The 20,732-nt window shown below is 42.8% G+C and overlaps 1 protein-coding gene across 1 annotated transcript in view; it reads left to right on the top strand.

The window, feature by feature from the left end:
* The window catches only part of LOC8036652 (phosphatidylinositol 4,5-bisphosphate 3-kinase catalytic subunit beta isoform), a 31,602-nt gene extending 13,581 nt beyond the window's left edge, over window positions 1-18,021 (top strand). Inside the window, exons 8-20 of the mRNA XM_029970339.4 lie at window positions 4,364-4,612; window positions 5,849-5,905; window positions 6,479-6,664; window positions 10,279-10,400; window positions 10,861-11,004; window positions 12,332-12,494; window positions 13,213-13,331; window positions 14,132-14,241; window positions 14,335-14,413; window positions 15,348-15,521; window positions 16,095-16,212; window positions 16,915-17,060; window positions 17,678-18,021. Of these exons, the coding sequence (XP_029826199.2) occupies window positions 4,364-4,612; window positions 5,849-5,905; window positions 6,479-6,664; window positions 10,279-10,400; window positions 10,861-11,004; window positions 12,332-12,494; window positions 13,213-13,331; window positions 14,132-14,241; window positions 14,335-14,413; window positions 15,348-15,521; window positions 16,095-16,212; window positions 16,915-17,060; window positions 17,678-17,945 (1,935 nt within the window). The 3' untranslated portion in view covers window positions 17,946-18,021. The remainder of the gene's footprint in view (window positions 1-4,363; window positions 4,613-5,848; window positions 5,906-6,478; window positions 6,665-10,278; window positions 10,401-10,860; window positions 11,005-12,331; window positions 12,495-13,212; window positions 13,332-14,131; window positions 14,242-14,334; window positions 14,414-15,347; window positions 15,522-16,094; window positions 16,213-16,914; window positions 17,061-17,677) is intronic.
* The last annotated feature ends 2,711 nt before the right edge of the window (window positions 18,022-20,732 follow it).

Here is a 20,732-nt window from a genome sequence, read left to right as displayed (position 1 = left end):
TGAGAGCATACTTGTTTGGAAAATGTCTCGTAAACATATACTTAAAAGATGAAATGTCGCGTGAGAGCATACTTGCGGCGTGAGACATATTGTGATAGCGTACTTGAAAGACGAGCTGTCTCGTAAGCGCATAGTTGAGAAACGAGATATCTCGTGACACTGTACACTTTCGGGGGTGAAACATCTTGTAAGAAAGTCCCTGAAAGACAAGATGTCTCGTGGGAGCATACTTGTGGGGCGAGACGCCTCGTGCGAGCGCGCTTGCGGGGTGAGATATCTTGTGAGGGCGTATTTAAAAAACGAGAGAGACGTCTGGTGAGGTCGTGCTTGCGGGTAAGACTTCTTCTGAGAGCGTTCATGAAAAACGAGATGCCTCGTGAGAGCATACTTGCGAGTCAAAATCGTACGAGACCGTGCTTGAAAAACGAGGATTCTGATGAAAGCACATTTGCAGGGCGAGATGCGCCGCCTGAGTTAATCCTCCAGTTTAGAGCTGTGTGTAAAGCCAACTATGTGGGCATACCTTCAATATCGAGTGTGTAAAACCTTCTACATACAACTGTGCCGGAGCCATAAAGTTGGACGTTTTGTTTAGAACGAAGCTCTTAGGCGCCCGTTTCCGGGTTGAATGGCGTCGCCGTCGGCGTCGGCGTAACCGCGCGCGTTGCATTATGGGACGTCACAGTTACCCAGCTAAGTTCAGCAAGGAAAATGACGTCACGGCTTTGTGTCATGACATCCATGAACAAATTCAGAGGCAGGAGAAAATGAGGAGGAGGAGGGGAGGAGGGAAGTTGAGAGGAGAGGAGGACGAGGGGAGAGGAGGAGGAGAAAGAGGGGCATACCCTCCCCTCCGTGCCCTCCCCTCCTACTCCTCAAGAGCTGCGCTCTAGTTTCGCATTACAGAGATTTGTAAACGTCTTTCATTAAAAAAAAAATGGTTAAAGTGCAGGCGAGCTGGTGTAAGTTATACATGATGATGTTCAGACGTTGTCTGGCCCTTTTTCTTTCTACTTCAGGATTTTCCGTTTTTCAAACCACAGTCTCAGGTTTTCAATCATCATGTTTTTCATTTGTTTCAATCTTCATGAGCTCATATCAGCTGCCAGCTTTTAATGAGGAATGTTTGACTCGCGTAACTTCCCTAACGAATTACGCGATTGTTTTTAACTTACTGTAATTACCTGATCCTAATGTGCATTCTTATATAGTTGAAAACCCTAAAAAAAAAAGAAAATAAAAAAAACGGACAAGACCACTTTTCTCAGGGTTTTCAACTATAATAATACTTAAAAAACAAGCGATCTGGTGATGATTCATGGTAATAAAACCCGAGACTCAGGAACACAGAAGGGGACGAACACAACCAGCTCGCCTGCACTCTTTCCCTTCTGATAGTGCATTTTTTTGGATAAAAATCGGCCTCAAACTGCCTGCATGGTGAATAAGCTACGAAGCCTAAATCAGGGACATGTAAAGATAATTATTGTTAGGTATAAAATAGTTGGACGTTAGAAGCGGGTAGGTACTCTACATTTGTTAAAAAAGGAAGATTGCAACAAACGTTCTCTCTGGAGAAAGTTTATTAAATTTTAAAGCGTTATTTTTGACTGTTTAATATAATTTTCGTTTTTTTAAAGGAAAAGCTTTTTTTTTTTTTTTACTTGCTGCAAGATAAGACAAAACTAGTGAGAATCTGCTTCCACATTCAAGGAAAGTGCAATACGAATATACGAAGCAAATAGTTAAGCTGGTACGCTCTCTTAAAAAGAAAGGGCATTTAGTTAGGCCTTGGTTTTTTTTATGGGTGCAAGACTCATAAAAGCCCGAAAATCAAGAAAAATATATCACCGATTAACTGACTCTTTTTTTTTTTCGCAAGAAAGTTGCTGTCTAGGTCTAGCTTCTGATTATTTTCCGGAATCTTTCCCTCCGCTCTCTGGGATGACAACCAAAAAAAATCGGAATATTTTAGATGTCTGTCGCACATATTTATTAATAAAAATCTATGATAGCTATTAAGTTTTGTGTCTAATGCCTAAAGTACCTTTCTTTCCTCCGCACCATAGCACTGCTAAAAATTATAGGCATAACTGTTAATAAGGACTGTGGTATGCAGTGTACAGAAGACATTTTCTCTCCTCTATTTCACGCACCAGACCCGACGATTCCATAATTCAAATACTGTACCACGCTCTTCACTCCTCCCATGACCTCTAATAAGGTATGCATAAAAAAAAATAATAATTATAACAAATAAATAAATTCTTGGGTTGTGTCTTTACACAACAGTCTGCTGTTTTGTGCAAAAATATGTATTATTTGTCAGGAATGCCAGTAGCAGTTGAGAAAGTCCATTTGATTGCGTGTATTAAACATATTTTGGTGTGTTTCTAGATTTTTAAGTGTAGTGTTAGTTTGTTTCGGGATTTTCTTTTGTTTCACTTTTCGATGTATTCGTTCGAGTGCTACGGCCAAGTTGAAGGAGTTGTTGGCTACCACTGGCAATAAACATATCTTTAGCGAGATGCAAGCTATAAGAACGCGCCACAAGCCCTTTCCTCCCACACCGTCATTAAAATCTGTCACTGTTCCCCCGTTATGCGCACAGGGTACGCTTATAGCCGATTCACGCGACGGACCGAATAGCGATTTTCGTCCTCGGACCGTGTGCCACGTGACCGCACGTCACCGATTCTTGTGATCCGCGCCTCGTCCGCGGACGCGCGGACTGATCAAGTCGAGAGCCTTTTCACTCGCGGATTTCTGGCGGGAGATTGACTTGAAACGCGTTTACTCTAGCAACGATACAATGTTTTTTAATCTTTCTTCGGACGCGTTAAGAAAAAAAGAAACAGGCGCATCGTTGTGTTTTGTGCGTTCACTGGTTCATCTTGTCGCGCGATTCTTGGTTCCACGCGTGAAAGAAACTCCAGAAACTTTGTCTGGCTGACGCGACGTAGGTTCCAGTACTCCTCCGGGTCCGTGTCAAGAAGCTTCCGTCAAAAACCGTCTAGCACGCCTCGATAATTCTGGCATGTCCAATCGGGATTTCGCCGAGCAAGACCTTTCTTGTGGCTGTGGTGTACAACTGTTGTGCGCCAGCGCGGAGTGCGTGAAGGCACCTCCAAACGCCCCTCCGCGAGCATCGAACTTCGTCGCTTCTCGAGCAGGCCCATGCCTGTGTCACTGTCATGCCTTGGGTTAGTAAAGCTAGTGGCACTTCGCGCGAAGACTATCAGGGTGTTCTGCATCTATCTGTACATAACAAATACGTGCGTTTCTTCATCGCGGTAGCAAAGGTCGATTTCTCTCTTGGAAAACGGCGCCACGGTGCGATGTTGGAGTTTCGCGGCAGTGTGGGGTGGTGAACAAGTTCGGTCCGTCCTCGCTGGCGTCTGCTCGTCATCTACCTCGTGTGGATGCCCTTGGGAGGCTGACGAACCGCGGACATGTCGTCACGTAATCAATCCGCCCGTGGATTAGTCCGTCTTGTAAAATCGTCTATTACGAGGCGCACGTCGCACTGACGACACAGAAATCGTCATGGCTTCTATTGCCTTTCCTGATTGGTCCGCGAAGTGATGCGATGCCTCGGCTTGTAGGTGGTGGCGTTTGCTTGGGGCGTTCTTAGTTTGTATCGGACTCTCAGACTTATACCGACAAAGCGGTGAAGTTTGGCTTGAAACGTAGTGCCATTATTAAGGAGTATTTTAGCAACTTTTGGACGGCCTCCAGTCATCATCATTGAGCTCAATCTTGAGCTCGAACTTCGAGGGCCCTGTCAAACCGGTACACAGCGCTTGTGTCCAGTCGCTCGGCCTGTCCAAAGTTGCCCTTTTTGGCCACCAGCCGCGCTGACTAGCACCCGACTGAGGCGCCTCCTGTTCAATGCGCTGGGGCTATACTAAATACGATTATGTGCATACTGTGCAAAAGTCTCTCTCTCTCTCACCCGCCCCCCCCCCCCCCCCAACTACATATATATATATATATATTTTTATTTTTGTCTTCGGAAAAATGTTTTACGTTTTGTAGAACACCCACTTTCCGCCCAGATGCAGCGCTAGTGGTCCGATCCACATGCCAAATTATAATGATTAACAGCTATTTTATTCAAAAGTTACGTAATTTTGATAATTTTTCAATAGAAAATGACGGCCGACTTAATTTGCGAATACATGGAGCTGAATGGCGCCAGTTCGGTTAGTTCTGAAATTTTGTTGCCGACAGCTATAAGTGCTACATTTTGCCGGAGGATGAGAGTTAGGCAATACGTAGTTTATTCTTGCGATAAAAAGAAAATACGATGTAAATTTATTTCGTGAGACACGCTGTATGTGTTTGTCGACCCCGTTACCAGGATCTGTACGCCGCCCCCCTGGCCTGGGTGAACGTGACGGTGTACGACTTCCGGGGCTACTTGCGCTTCGGCTGCGTGGACCTGTCCATGTGGACGTACGCGGACGAGCCTCACGCGGAGGAGATGGACCTACTCCACCCGATGGGCACCGCCGTCTTCAACCCCGAGGCCCACCACGCCACCACGCTCACCATCCAGTTCGAGCCGTACCACCCGTCCCACCCCGTGCGATACCCGATGCTCGACGAGGTCGGCCTCACCAAACCCTTTTTTCTGCGCCGCTTTCACCCAATTCGCAAATTCGCTGGAACAGGTAGACTCGCGCGATGAGAAACCGCGACTCCCTAAACCCTAAATTGTTGGGATGAAGCTTTACTTTAATAGACACTTTTCAAAACCCAATCGAACGGCATTGGCACTCGCTATACGGAGACCAAGTCGTCTGCTTGTTGGTTGCGCAGGGATTGCGATGACGTCAGTACGACGCCGATCTCTGATCGGCTTTGATTGAAAAGATAGTGGGCAGACACCAATGCTAGCTGCCTTGAGGTCTACGAACTATTTTTTTCAATCAGCCAGTAAGAGACCGACGTTCTGACGTCATCGCAACCCCTGAACAAGAAGCAGACGAACTTGCGCTCCGCTTTCTTTGGACATGAAGAGTGTGATCGGATCGGAGTCCTCACCAAACGCGTGCGCAGCCCTCGTGTCTAATACAAGCTAAGAGCACGTCTCCAAACAACGGCGGGCTTGGGTAACTTGCGCAGCAGTTACTAGATGGTGCGCCCTTTTGAAAGGGGTCCCCCAGGCCAAGCTAAGTAAATCATAATCTGGCACGTCTTGCAGTCTTCCTTTTTTTCTTTTAACGTTAAACGTTATTTGGCCATTTGCTATGCATTTCGTGAAGCCCGATAAGCGTGGCCGCAAAACTCGATGCTCATTGGTTAATGGGAGAGGTCACGTGACCAGAAGGGTGTGCGAGAAGGAGGAAGGTGGACGAGGAGGTGTTCGACCACCTGTGCGCAGTGAGGGAGAGGAGATCGGTGGTATGGAAGGCTCTGGAACATCGCCACTTTTATGGGACTGATTAGCGGTAGTATCGCTTTATTCTAGGAACCATCGAGGCAATTGTGTTGCATCTGTGAAATTTAGACTATCGCTGAACGTTTGTGACGCTAGAACGTTTCAGTATGCAACAACATTGCCTAACAATTTGCCATACTTTTTTTTTCTAAATGACATCAAGGTAGGGTTTATGACCGTGTTTAATGCTCGGCACATGCCGATAAGCTCGGTACATGCCCCAACAATATTAACCAAAAAAAAAAAAAAAAAAAAAAACTGCAGTGAAGTTGTTCTTTGGTAAGGACAACACAAGTTTCACAATGATAATCTTTTTATTTGTGTAGTTCTGTTTTGGGTGGACGCGTAACACGGTGAGCATACGGTTACAGTGATGAGAGGGCTTGCGACTGCTCTTTCCAGATTCTTGAATGCGCCGCATCCTGCGTGAAAGAGAAGAGCACCTACCTGCAGGGCATTGTAAGTTACATATCTATTGACTAAATTCAAAAGAATGAATATTGTGTTCTTAATAAACAAATTTAATTGCGTTCCTAACGAGTAAACTAAATAATAGATATTGAGTTCTTAATGACCAAACTCAATTGCATTCCTAAAGAGTAAAATTCAATATAAGGGATATTGAATTTCGTATGATCAAATTCATTAGACGTTGAGTTTATATTGAGTTTCAATTGGCTCTATAAGAATACATTACGAGCTCAATCGAAACTCATTGATAATCTCTGTAATTTGTACCCCGTTTGTTCATATCGTCATGCCTTCTTTGCGTTCTATGAGTACATCCTTCACGCGCCGTATACTGGATCGCCGTAGTGCGCGGACAAGGCGATGGGAGGCGATGCAAATTTTTAGAATGACCTCTTCCATATATGTGAAGCAGCCAATACATTCTCCGCCCTTGTCAACGGCACCGGCTTTACTTTTAAATCGCGGAGTAGTCCCGGAGCTCCTCATCCCTTTTTCGGGGTCGGAGTGGCGGCCATGCGAAGCTTCGCGAAGGCGTTAGAGCGCTCCTCCCTACTCCGTCAGGGCCACGCGAGCAAGAGCCACCGGGAGCAGCTGCGGCAGATCGCGGAGCAGGACCCTCTGGCACCACTCCATGAGCAGGACCGGCAGCTGCTCTGGTTCCTGCGCTACGACTGCCTCGAGCTGCCCCACGTGCTCCCCAAGCTGCTGCTCTCCCTCCGCTGGGGGGACCACTGTGACGTTGCCCTGGTACGCAGCCACGACGGCACTGTACGATTGTGATCCGTACTCACGATGTTTATTTTAAGTACAATATACGGCAGGTCATCTGCAGGCCCTAGCAGGGTGGGATAATATAGAGTGAACTGTAGACAAATTAGAAGCATTAACACTCATATTGCGAGGCAATAAACCTCCAAATAAGGTAGCACAGTGACAGGAGCGATCAACACATCTCTGGCGCCATAAGCATTGCTCACCAGAATAATGATCAAATAGAACACAACGGGATGATTTTTCACAATTTTTAAAGCACTGACAAAAACCAAAGAAGTGTATCCTGTAAACAATGACTTCTAAGGATTTGTGCGAGCGCAACGCATTTATAAATGTAAAGAACAGACATCGGCGAATTGTTCAACTGCAGTGCACTCAACTAGCTCAATTGGTAAAATATTCTAGTCATCTACTGTTTTAGGAAAAAAATGAATATCGAAACGAGCTTGACTACGATTGAAAGGCTCAGATGTGGCATGGATTGTTTCTTCTTGTGGAGTGTTTGAACGGAGCGAGCAAGTACGTGGAAGGGTCGATACCAATCTGTCTGTTCACAAAAAAAAAAAAAAAAACCACCATAGTGTAGCCATTTGTCGTCGTTACCTACTTCTTTTGTCCCCGTCTTTCGGCGCTTCCTTCTAGTCACGAACAACCAACTAGCCCAACTTAACATTCTGTCAGTGTAGATAGTTTACGTCGGGATTACAGCGACTCAATATTCGACAATGACAACATTTGAGGAAGAGGATCGGTTATTTTGTTTCTGCCATATATAAAACGCCAACCCTGGTTTTGAATACGTACACTTTTAGAAGAGTCGATTTTGGTACAAGGATTTTGGTACCGCAGTGGCGTATTCTAACACTGGTCTAATCAAAGGTTTCGTAGGCAATCAACCTTGGTGATGCTGGTGCCAGTTTCAGTCTACTCCTACAAAACAAAGTTTTCGAAAGGCAGGGGAACATGCATTATCTATGGGCATACTCCAGCTAAGGCTATGTGTGAACTTTAGACCCAAGTACTTTACGTGGTCGACTCTGGAAACTAAGGAGCTATTAAAAACAAAGTAATAAATTAGTTGACTTTCCTCCTTAGTGAAGGCAATACAGTCAGTTTGTTTTTTGAAGGTCAAGTTTCATGTGCCACTTTACACACCAACGAAACGTTACAGAAAGAGCGTTATTGAACACAGCGTGATCCTCAACATTTTCTACAAAACGCAATCATCGGCAAAATGCCTGATATTAAGTCTTTGATCAATGTCCTTAACAATATCCCTTAAATAGACAATGAACAACAGCGGGCTTAAAACTGGTTTCTGAGGGGGCTCCAGAAAAAAACATCCGAATGGGATGTTTTTGCAACGTATTGCTTTCTGTTGCTTAAGTATAAGGCATCACCCAGTGTGTTAAATTGTCGTGAACTCCGGCTGCTTTTAACTTCACAAGTAATGCCTCATGGGGTACGGTATCAAAGTCCTTTGAAAAATTGATAAAGGCCGCATTGGTTTGTTCTTTATCATTAATAATGATGGCCAAGTCATGCACAGTCGAAATAAGCTGGATGATCGTAGAGTGACCACGACGGAAACCATGCTGGGAGTCGCTGAAAAATGTATTGCTTTCGAGGTAATATTAATGCGCTTGTTCACTATGTGCTCGAGGAGCTTGGAAGATATGCATGTTAAGGATATCGGTTGGTAGTTCGAAATTCAGAGCTTATTACCGTGTTGTGATCGAGACGTGTGTATATGCACTATGTCAGTGTTGGCGTTAACGCGTTAGAAACAGTGGTCTAGGCGTTTGCGAAAAGTAACAAAATACATTACTTTAAAGTAAAAAGAAGGCGTTACCGACCTACCTTACAAGAAAATAAACACACACGTTACCGTTTCCCATAAAAAGTAACGTAAGATACAGTTGCGCTGTTTACTTTTTTTGGTTTTGACATTAGAGGTATGTGTACGTGCCATTAGCATTTGTGTGGGAAAAAGAGGCAAATTTTTGAGGTTATGTGAGATGAGTGCAAGAATTAATTATATGGGGCCTAAAAACTCGAAGCAATTGAAGTGTATTTTGTTTTTTTACCTTGAAAAGAGAATGCATTGAGTAACGTAACTACGTTACCTATTACTCGAAATAAGTAACGTAATTATGCTATTGGTTACTGTTTTCAAAATATAACGAATACGTCACTACGTTACTGAAACGTAACGCGTTACCGGTAGCGGCGCTGCTGGTAACGCGTATATTGGCGTAACCTATAACTCGTTACTTTTTCTTTAAAGTGGTAAAGTACTCGCTATGCTTTCGAGCCAGTAACATATAAGATACTGACGTTAGTTATTTCTAGTAACGGGTAACGTAGTAGCGCTACTCGTCACATCTTCCCAAGCATTAAATATATCCTTTCATTATTTTCGCGTTTTTAGGCGTTAAGACATGAATTCTTGCACACGTCCCACACACCTTCAAAATGTTTTTGAAATTACAGTAAAACGCTTTTATTCTTAAAGGCCGACGTACAACCTCGGTTTTCTGCAGGGAAGATAATCCTCTCAGCGCTCCCTTCTCCTAAGCTGGGAGGGCAGTCAAGTTGGGGCAAGGTAAAACACGGAGAGGATATAGGAAAGGAGGAAGCGGGAAGAAGTGGAAAGCGCCAAGTGTACGTCGGCCTCTAAATAAAAAGTAGTGGAGGAGTAACGGTCGTTACGGTTTATAGGCAACAGTAAGAGCAGCGCGTTTCTTTAACTGTAACGTAACGTCGGTCTGTAACGCGTTTGTTTTATCTGCAAGTAACGAGTAACGTATTTCGTTACTTTTTTGTAACGGCACTTGTGTGATACACGGGTATAATATGCATATTGTGCTGGGTAATGTCCTAGATTTATATTTTACAAACTGTGTTAGGAAAATGTGAGGTAAAATTAGTTCTATTTTTTTTATGAAATTCGAGATTTGTGTTGCTTTTTCATTTGCACCATGATCTGGGATTGCCTTGTTTGTATTTTGTTGCGTTCGAAGTAAACAATAAGGGTTACCTAATTGGCAACATAGATTATTTACCAACCTCCGAAATCATATTCCGCACATAAGATGATGTCGATTGTGCTTTTGTGTCCTTCTGGCATCTGGTTAGTATCTTCTTCTTGTGCAGTTTGCAAGCTCGCCAAAGACACATTATCGCACATTATAAAGATACGGGAGCGCTTGGGGCACTATATACATTATGGTATGCTTTCAATTGTGTATATATTAGAGCTCCACCTGTTTTCATAACTCCAAATACTTTTAAAAATGAGTTTTAAAGATTAGTATTGCAGGCAAATGTTTGTTTTTCATGAATAATCATAACATGGTTTGACAAGAAGAGCACCAGTCCTCTCTAATAAACGATGCTTCCCAAGAAGATGTATTCTTTCTCCTTGGAAAGTCCTGTCTTGAAGCGTTTTATAAAAGGTCTGCTGCGTCCCAGCTATTTTAATCGTTCAATGCTAGTGGTAAGGCTATGGCGATTAAGTGCAATAATGAACTGCTTTGCGGCTTTTTTAAGCGATGTTGTGGTTTCTGTGTGCACGGACCTTGCAGATGCAAGCCCTTCTGCAAATTTGGAAGCTGCTTAAACCAGAACAGGCGCTGGAGCTCCTAGACTACAGCTATCCCGACAACTACGTGCGGAGTTTTGCTGTCCGCTGCCTACGACAGATGAGGTGCCACTCTGCTTGCTTCTTACACTGAATTATAGCGTTATAACAAACCATGAATATTGGTGAAACCTCCGAATGAAATCTGGTATAATTTGCCGGTAATAAATGTATATCGAATGTCTGTGGAACATTCGCCTATAGCTGTCTGACTGATATCCGTTTATGATTTCCTGTATAAAACTTATTGCGGATATCTATGTGACATTTTAGTATTATGGATGTTTATCATATGTCCAGCAGACCTTTAAGAGGCATTTGTTTTATGGTCGTTCACCGAACATCAAGACGTAATTGAGTTTTTAAAATATGCACCTCTTTTGACAAAATGAATTTTTTTCTGTCACCCCTAAAGACATTCCTTTTGTTTTGATGCACTTGATTTCTGCCAAAGATATCGCAACCGAGTTAGTGGCACGCTTTTACTCTGTGATAGAGTCTTGAATTACATTTTTTTTTGCAACAGTGATGAAGAACTGTCCCTGTACCTGCTGCAACTAGTCCAAGCTCTGAAGCATGAATCCTTCCTGGATTGTGACCTAGTTAAGTTTCTACTGGAGAGAGCGCTCAAGAATAGGCACATTGGGCACCAGATGTTCTGGCTTCTAAGGTGAGGCATGTGTCTTTTTTACTCATGTGGACCAAACCGTTGGTTTGCTTTATTTTTTTATTTTTTAGAGGGCCAGAGGTTATGACTGCGCTTAGAAAGCGTATTATAGTTTCCTGGTTTCAAAGACCTCGTCTGAGGCCAAAGTGTTTTTAACCTTTCGATATTTAAGGTTCAGACATTTCATAACTAAAATGCAAACCTTGGTCAGCTGTTTAAAAAAACTAGTCAATCAGGGGTGCCTAAAGGGTTACGTATTAACAAATAAGGGCTTCATTGCTGTCAAATAGGCCTTCTTTTCTTAAGGGGAAGATGAGGCGGTTCTGCATTTGAGAAAAAACACTTGTTCATTCTGCCGTTAGAATAACAGATATCACAATTATATATTCCAGTGCGACGCGCCGGAGAGCTATAAGAGCAATTTCAAAATAGGGCTGAAGCCCCGCCTCCCTAGCCTTGGGCAGCCTAAAGATCCAACGATGACCTCACGGACAGCGACTGTCTTTCGCGTTTTCTCGCGTTTAACAAATTCTTGCGCAGCAAATGGTTTGGGTTTTCGGGTTCATAAGGTAAAAATCCACTAGAATTCACTTCTAACTCATTTTTTCAAGAAGCTCCGTAGCTTCCCTTTAAGCTCAAATAAACGGTCAAAATGAGTGTTTGAAAAAACTAGATCCAGTAAACCAAATATGTATCAGAACTTTAATACGAACTCTTAATGCTTAAAAGACTGCATTTGGAGCTCAGCTGCTCTCTATGCTATTTTTTTACCCTCTTGGTTTCGGTCATTTTTCATTCAAGATCATCCATGTGAACTCTGGAATATAACAATACTAGCAGCAGGTCGTTTCACCAGATTCTTTGTATGTGATTAAATGCAAACATCTTCAACTGTGGTATCTCATATCTCTTGTGAACTAAAACACAATATAAACTAAAACAAATAAACTCGGTGGATTATTCCAGTAAAAAAAGTGTGCGCCTTTGTAGTGGTCTAGCGTGAAAATCTACAAAAAAGAGATTTAACAGAAACATAGTGCTATAATATCTAGTGTGGACATGAGTTTATTAGGAACCTACCGGAAACCTCCTAGTAGATGGAAGCTACACATTTTTCTTACTCAGTTTCATTGGGACGTCTTAGAAAAACACCAGCTGTCACCGTTAGCGGCTTTCAGGAAGGTCTGCTCTAGGTGTTCTTTCTGCTATTTTGAACTCCTTTCATGTTTCGTGTAGATCAAACCAGCGAAAACGAATGAATCAACGAACACCTTGACTTGCCCGCCGCCTCTGAGCCTGGTGACTTGCCCCGGTGCTCTCTTGGCGCCAGGTGTGAAATGCAGGTGGCGGCGCTAAGCGTCAAGTTCGGGCTGATTCTTGAGGCGTACTGCCACGGGGCCCCCGACCACAGAGAGGCCCTCCTGAAGCAGGCCGAGGCTTTCTTCAAGCTGAGGGCCCTGGGAAATCAGATCCACGAGTCGAGCAAGAAGAAGGTAAGCTCTTCGCCAACCACCCCTGAAACGCTGGCGAGCATCGATCGAGGTTTTCACGTACCAAAGTTTCAGACATACATGATTATTCGAAGGTGTCCGAAACTGCCACTCGACCCTTAAAATAATGTATAACCATAGACTAATGATATACCGTTGTCGAATATTCAAGACAATATACCATCCTGTACATTATGAGCGGGAATGCCAGTGCGTGCGGGTTTTGATACCTGCTGCAATACCTCAAGGCTGATAAAACGACGTAGTTAGAGGTGGAGGGGGGTGGGTGCTGCGAGGGTATGCACATCAGTAAGCGCACACTCTCGCGGCCCCCTCTTTTCAAAGCACAGCCAGTTGGTGTTGTTCGCACCATTGTAAGGCCAATGGAAAACGTGTCAGCAAGGAAGTTCAGATGTCGGTTTCACGTCATAGTGCTTGCGACCAATGGCAGTAAGTCGCACAGAATACACGTGCTTGAGGGGAGCGGGGGGGGGGGGGGCGTAAGCTGTGCGTTGACACTCCTTTCTTTCCCCGACCCCTTGTCCCGTTGTATGGTGGGGTAGGGACTGAGTGTTACCGCTGTCTCATCTTCATTGCATTTGAAGGGATGTCTAAGCCATGTAATTTATTTCCTGTGCCACATCGTGACCTATGGTAGCACAATTCATTCAAGCAGTGAGTCCAAAGTGAAGTTTCTGAGGATGCATCTCTGCTTTGGTAGGACAGCCGAGAGAAGATGGTGGCCACAATGCGGGAGCATATGAGCAAGGAGGCCTTCAGGGCCACCTTCAGGAACCTGTGCAGCCCCTTGGACCCATGCCACGTTTTCAGCCAGATCAAGTGAGCCCATGGGGCCCCTATTGTAGTCCCCCCGAGTTATCTGGAACGACAGTTTTTGGGGACAGGTGGAATGGTGTTTTACAACGGAGTTTCCCCAGTTTCTTGCCTGTGGACAAATAAATCTCGCCACAACGCTGTGAACATCTACCGCCATCTATGAGCGACGGCGGCAACCAGACAACCGTCTTGCCGGTTGTCTGGTTGCCGCTGTTGTACATAGATGGCAGCACATAGTACAGCTCCGCTGCTCTGCCCTCTTCACCAGAGTGGAAAGGCTGAAAGTTTTTAGTTTAATTTTCTAAAAAAAAAACAAAAAAACTAAAAATCTTAGGAAGCCTTTATGTTCACCATTGACACGTTATTCATCCTTTTGAGTTGTTCTTTATATTTGCACATATGATTTATTAAGTCAAGCTTGTATAGAGAGATTCTCACTTTATGAACCATACTAAAATATTGATGAAAAACCGAGCGCAAGGTTCAATTTTCCACACGAAAATTAGCAAATGAGATGGAGCAAAGAACACATCTTTTACGATGTCGTGTGTTCCATTCCGTCCTATTTGTTTATTCTTTCGTGTGTAAAATTAAAACTATTGCAACCTGTAGCAGCTCAGTTGAACTAAAACAACGTTTTATTGGTGTGTGTGTGTGTGTGTGTTTGCGTGAGTGCCCGTGCGTGTATGTTTGCACGTGTGTTGGCGTGTGTGTGTGTGTTACCCTTTTACATGTTTTTTTATAGGTTGACTTCCGAAAGTGGAGTGAAACTAAAAATGTTTGGTGCGTGCGTCTCACCTCAGGCCGGAGCTTTGTCGGTTCATGGACTCCAAGATGAAGCCACTGTGGCTTGTCTTCGAGAACAGCGACGCAGTTGCAGAGGACATTGCTATCATCTTCAAACATGGAGACGGTGCGCGGTCTATCTTTGCCACAGTTTTTCGCTGCTTTTTGGCGTTGGAGATGGTGATCTCTAATGGCACGACTTATTCATGTCCCTGCACAGATTTGAGACAAGACATGCTCACTCTCCAGATGATCCGTATCATGGACAAGCTCTGGAAAGACGAAGGATACGACTTCAGGTGATAACGGTGACCGCCATTGTCCGAGTGCACAAGACTACACAAGTTAACCTAATGAGCTTCCTTTTTGGGAGTAAATGTTTTTAGGTTTATTTAGCATGCATTATTAAACTGTGACTCGTGACAGCAGCACCTTTCAAAAGGATGTTGCAGGGGACAAAATTTTTCAACAAACTGTGAGCAGCTACGATTGTCGTGGCTTTCCCAGAATGTTTCAAGGTATGACATTTGAAGTGTGAAAATGTGCTGCGAATTGATTCGAAAACATTTTATTCGCTCGGTGTTAGAAATATGGAATGCCATTTTTTTAATCTCCTAATTTATCACACATGACAACCTGGAAGAACTACTTTTTTTTTGCACACTGCAGCGCTAAGGTAAAACGACACCTCTGAGTAAATGACGCTCAGTCGCAATGTAACCGAAACTGGCATGAAACACATAAATTATCAGATATTTAAAATAGTGGCTCATTAAAAGTATCATACATGTTTTTACTAGAATTTTATTCAAGCATCAAATCGATTACACTAATAACCAAGTCATTGTTTGAAAGTTTGGAATATTTCCACACATCTTTGTGTGTGAATATATAATTGCACACATGTGTAATTATTGTACAAAAAATGTACGCGAGGAACTGCTGGAAATTGTAATTGATATTTTAATGAGAGGCTCCCTTCTGAACAACGGTAAGTTGAAACTTGTTGAATTTGTTTTGCTCATCAAATCTACCAATAGTGCGCCTGTGCGGTTAAATTGTTCTTCCAACGCTTTCGCAGATTTATGATCCGTGCAGAATTTTTTTTTAGACTTCCTTTACATCGTTCATTCACATCGTTTACGTCGTTCATGTCGTGCTAGCATTGGACTTGACCGGAAACATTGTGGAACATTTGATGGATTGGCTGTACCTCGCGACATGCTTGTGCAGGATGATACCGTACCAGTGCCTCTCGACGGACCAAAATGTGGGGCTGATCGAGGTGGTTCGCAATGCCAGCACCATCGCCAACATCCAGAAGCTGCACAACTCTAGCGCCACTTCCGCTTTTAAGAAGGGTTCCCTCTTTGCTTGGATCAAGGAACACAACAAGACGCAGGAGAGGTGAAGTCATGCTTAAATATCTGCGTGTTGCACCCATTGTTGTAAAAGTCGATGGTAACTGCTGTCTTTAACGGTAAAAAGCAGCGATGGTACAAATTGCCACGAGGCATAATGACATGCTGAGTTTTAAAGTAACCTGCTTCATTATGACCGTTAAGCAATCGCCGAACAGTTCATGATAACTTTTAGTATGTACAAGCCACAGCTTACAATCACCGATACTGCTTTATATTGGAGTAGTTTTCGGTATAATTTGTATTTTTACCAACATTTAACATACGGAGAATGCAGTTTCTGTTCGTGTTTTGCTTTGACTCTTTTGTGAACAATAGGAGTCTGTATTAGACGTGACTTAATATTACTCAATGAAAAAGTGATGGACGCATAAAGTGCAAACAGAATAGGTACTGTAGTACCTTTTTGTGCTTTCTTTGTTTTGTGATCTACATAATTTTTGCTCTGATTGTTTATTAAATACTCTATACAGAAACCTTCCACATACCGCCATGATGCCTTGGCATGAAAACACAAGTACTTTATGAAATGAAGATCTCATTTTGTTTTTGGTTTCAGTCTCCGCAGGGCGGTGGAAAACTTCACCTTATCCTGTGCAGGATATTGTGTCGCCACCTACGTCCTTGGAGTGGCCGACAGGCACAGCGACAATATCATGATCAAAGCAAATGGAGAGGTGAATAGACTATTTTCACCCGGGAAGTGGTGGTCTTCATATATTCTTGGGAAGACATTTACGCACACAATCCAGGCTTTCGCTGCCTAATACATTTTTTAAACCAGAAAAAAAGACAGCAACTGAAAATCTGTTCGAATCTTTGTTTGTTATATATAATAGTTTATGAGTGCTAAAGGCACGACGAGATAAAACAGCTTGTCAGTCCAGCAATTATGTTGTTAGTGCATCTGTTTTCCGCTTGATTTTTCAACCTTGTTAAGCCTCGAGCGATGAAGTATTGAACATACAGGTCGGAGAATATGGAGCTTTCCCCGTTTTCCAATGCCACCTGCAAGTTTGAAACGGTCTCAGGAAACATTCAGACGGTAGATTTTGTTCACGAAGAAGCAGACATGGTTTTTAACAGATCGGGTTTTGAAGTGTCTTTACGAACTGGCAGGTAGTGCTATTGTCGCCCCTCTTTGTGCTGTATGAGCAAAAAGTAGGCCCGTTAAAATGAGGCTTCTAATAATTGCATCTCCCTTCCTGTGATTAATTGCTGCTGGCCATGCTGAAATATAAAATATTACTTGTCACTTAAATTCTATCTTGTCTATGGCATACACTCTGCACTTGCAAACATTAAAAAAACAGACTGGGATATAAGCCGCGTAATATTAATCAACTGTTCAGCTAAAATATACTTCTTGATGTGCCCAGCTGTTTCACATTGACTACGGTCATATCCTGGGCAAGTTCAAGGAGAAGTTTGGCATCAAACGGGAGAGGGTGCCCTTTGTACTTACTCACGACTTTGTACACGTCATCACTCACGGCCACAGGCGCAAGGCGACGGCCTTCAACAGGTTAGTCATCAGGCAGAGCCAAATGTTTAATCGACATTGTCACAATAAACTGACATTGCCAATCTAGTAATTCCACTTTTAATTGCTGACCAGGCGACGCACCTTCCAGTTTAAACCAAAAAAAAAAAGCAAACGTTGGTCGTTTGGTTTGTGGGTTTATCGTTTTGTCTTGTGACTGTTAAGAAGTATTCTCATCCAATCGTATTCTGATTTATCGTGGGTGTTCTTGAGTTGAGGTTGTCCCTTATTTCATACTGGAGCTAAAAGCACGTGTAGATTATTGTTGTTGTGGTTATTTAACTTTTGTGTTATTGTTTTGAGATTTTTTCTCTTAAGAATTTACTGACGCAAAGAGACACGACAGTGAGCCTATCAGGGAAGGTATATGCGCTTCTTTGTAAGTGCTTTAGTTCTTCTTTGTGCCTATCTCGTTGTTATTTATGTTTAGTTATTTAACTTCAACCTTGTAATAAATTATTTTTCACATTAAACAGTTCACGCCTGGGACGCATGGAAAAATACTGTGTAATATTTAAGGATTATAATGCGAACTAAACAGCAAAGCGTGACCTCCCATCTGGAGAGTTTTTGAACGTCCTGTTGCAACATGTTTGAAGGTTCCAGGAATACTGCGAGCGGGCCTTCCTGATCCTGCGTCGCCAGGGTTCGTTGATGATCTCGCTGTTCGCCATGATGCTCACCACCGGCATGCCCGAGCTGACCTCCGAGAAGGACCTGGACTACCTCCGCGACGCACTGGTACTGGACTACTCCGAGGCGGACGCACTTGCCCATTTCCGAGCAAAGTTTGAGGAAGCTCTGAACAACAGTTGGACAACCAGCATTAACTGGTTCGCACACAACATTAGCAAGGACAACAAATAGGGCTGACCTGACCGTGATGACCTGAAAACCTGGTGAAAACATCAGAAAAGACAAGTAAAGGATGACCTGATCTCGATTTTCTAAGGACTATTAAAACGGAGGTTCGGGCGAGTTGGTTGTTCATGACTGACAAGGAAACTGCGCATCCTCAAAACAAGCACTCTAAAGATTTTATGCACACACGCTGTGTAAGTGTCTCTTTCTTTTGTGTGCATGAAGTCTTTAGAGTGCTTGCTTTGAGGGTGCGCTGTTTCCTTGTCAGTCAATCTAAGGACCTCGTGGCGCTCGTTTCAGCCTGCTTTTTTGCTTAGTTAAACGCGTTGGGCGTGATGGCTGATGGGGCAGTTCGGCATGAGACAACAAGCAGTAGTTCTTGCCTGATTGTCCTTGAATATGGGCTGCTTTCACAGTCTACTAAGGGTGCAAAGACCTACTTGCCTGTTCAGCAGTCAGTTTATTACAAGGACAACCGGTGGTTTCTAAAACAGATCGTCAGATCTACGCACAGCTAGGTCTGACGTAGGTCTGATGTCCGAAATGTCACAAAGCATTCTTCTATGATGAAAATCCACTGTCCTGTTTGGAATGACACGGTTCTTATCCTTTGGGTAACTGTTCTGGTGTTGCTGAGACAACTTATAAATCGAAAAATGAAAGTTACAAGAAGACTTGGAGGGGCCTACGTTGCAACCGGAGAAGGTAAAGGTCAGCCAGGTTGTCAAATAAAAATCTGAACTTGGCATGGCGATCCTGGTTGCGAATATAAACCGCAATCTTGACAGCTCGATTTTGTTACAAAAAAACCTTAGACAACATCGAAAAAGCAGTGCATGATGTTTCCGACAAGTATGATGCCATCCTTAAACACCAAATTCGGCATAATCAACAGACTAAGGAGTTGGGGAAACGCTTGGACGCTGCAGAAAAGGTGAATCCGCCTCAAGCAATTACGCAACTGAGAATTGAAATCAACCAACTAGAATTGCAATCAAGAAAGCAAAACCTCGAGGTACATGGCGTGACTAAAAGTGACAATGAGGACGTGTTTAAAAAGGTTAAGGAGGTTGCGTTCAAGCTGCAGCTTTCACCCCTAACACATGAAGTGGTTATTGCTGTACACAGATTACCAGCGAAACCCGATAAAGTGCTACGCATCATCATCTGCTTAGCCAGGCAGACCACGAAAGACCAGTGGCTGTTGGGAACGAAGCCTGATGTGTTCGTCATGAAAAAATGCCGAAGCAGAACAGGGCGTTCCTTCGGGTTACAAAAGTAATTCGATTTCGTTACGTGGGGCGTCGGAACGGTAGTATTCCGGTACGGAGGCAAAATGGCGATCGAACAATTGTCGTAAGAAACGAAGCTGACCTGTTGTACCTTTAGTGCGGACTTTTTCTTTTTGTTTTGGAATGTTTATTTTTATCAATGAAGAACCACGATCCAATACTTCCAAATAAGCTTGTCCTTGAGAAAAAAAAGGTTTCCATTTATTTTGTGTTAATTAACCGGCTATAAAAAACCGTAAATAAAAAACGCGACCTTGAATTGCTTTTTAAACAGTTTGATGTACTTTTGATGTCGTTAACTTACCGAGTCTTGGTTCATTAATAATTTTGATGCTTTCCGTTTACCATCATGTAATACACGTGTTTGAAATCGCATTTCAAAGCGCGGAGGAGTATTAGCTATTCTGATTAAAGGAGGCATCGACTACGAACTTCTGACTAATTATTGTTGTATCACAAAAGATGTCGAAGTATTGAGCGCGCAAATTAATCAAACGGTGTTTGATGCTGTTTACTGCCCTCAATATAGTAACATCTCGGCGTTTTCTTTTATTATTTGAGGCGTTTATGTTATTTATTAACGAATATCATTATACTCTTATTTTCGACTGAGATTTCAATATTAATATGTTTTCTGAGAGCACCCCCAGCAGAGAAATAAAGAGCATTATTGGTATGAACGGATGTATCATCACAATTGCTAATCTAACCAGATTAATCACCTTACACCAAACAACTGTTTTAGAATTATTTATTACTGGTTTCCAGTTAGTTCAAGTAAAGGGTAGAATCATTAGTTGACCTGAAAGACTGTCTTCCAATATTTTTGTGTGTGCAGTACGATGTCTAAAAAACAATTAAACACCAAAAATAATTGTTTCTAAAGTAAATAATAATATCCTCGATGCTTTTAGACGGGACATTGAAAGTAAAACTGAGGACATAGCTCTTACACAGTTCTTATACAAAGTACCACCGACGATGTTTATAATTCATTTCTAGAACTAATTCTTGAATCATAGAGCCATAATTTCCCAACTATATAGATAAACACGTAAAAAATTGAAAAAACGTGGATAGCCAACGATTAGTTTAAAACGATCAACCGAAAGATGTACTACACACAACATTTATTAGGACACGTGATTTGGATGCCCTCAAGAATTTTCGGAAGTTTTATTGAAACAGCCTAAATGTAAAACCCCAAAAAAAAGCGAAACAAAAATGTCTTATCTTCACTTTTTTCTGCAGAAAATGATCGCACTGACGTTATGTGGAAACATCTAGGTTCTTTAATCAAAGGTTTTCCTCCTTCAGTTGTCATCACAACGTTGCATTATAAATGCGTTCATTTAACCGGTCAAGAGTTAGCCGGTATTTTTATGGGCCATTTCGTGAGTCTAACAAGTAGTGTAGACGGTACTGATTCGTACAAATGTATTGAGCAGATAAATTGCAGTTCTATTTTTTCGAGGCGTTTATTAGCTCAGAAGTTATTAAT

Source organism: Ixodes scapularis, unplaced genomic scaffold (assembly GCF_016920785.2).
Source record: "Ixodes scapularis isolate PalLabHiFi unplaced genomic scaffold, ASM1692078v2 PGA_scaffold1__304_contigs__length_218370807, whole genome shotgun sequence".
Lineage (NCBI taxonomy): Eukaryota > Metazoa > Arthropoda > Arachnida > Ixodida > Ixodidae > Ixodes > Ixodes scapularis.
This window is presented reverse-complemented; position numbering and strand designations above follow the sequence as displayed.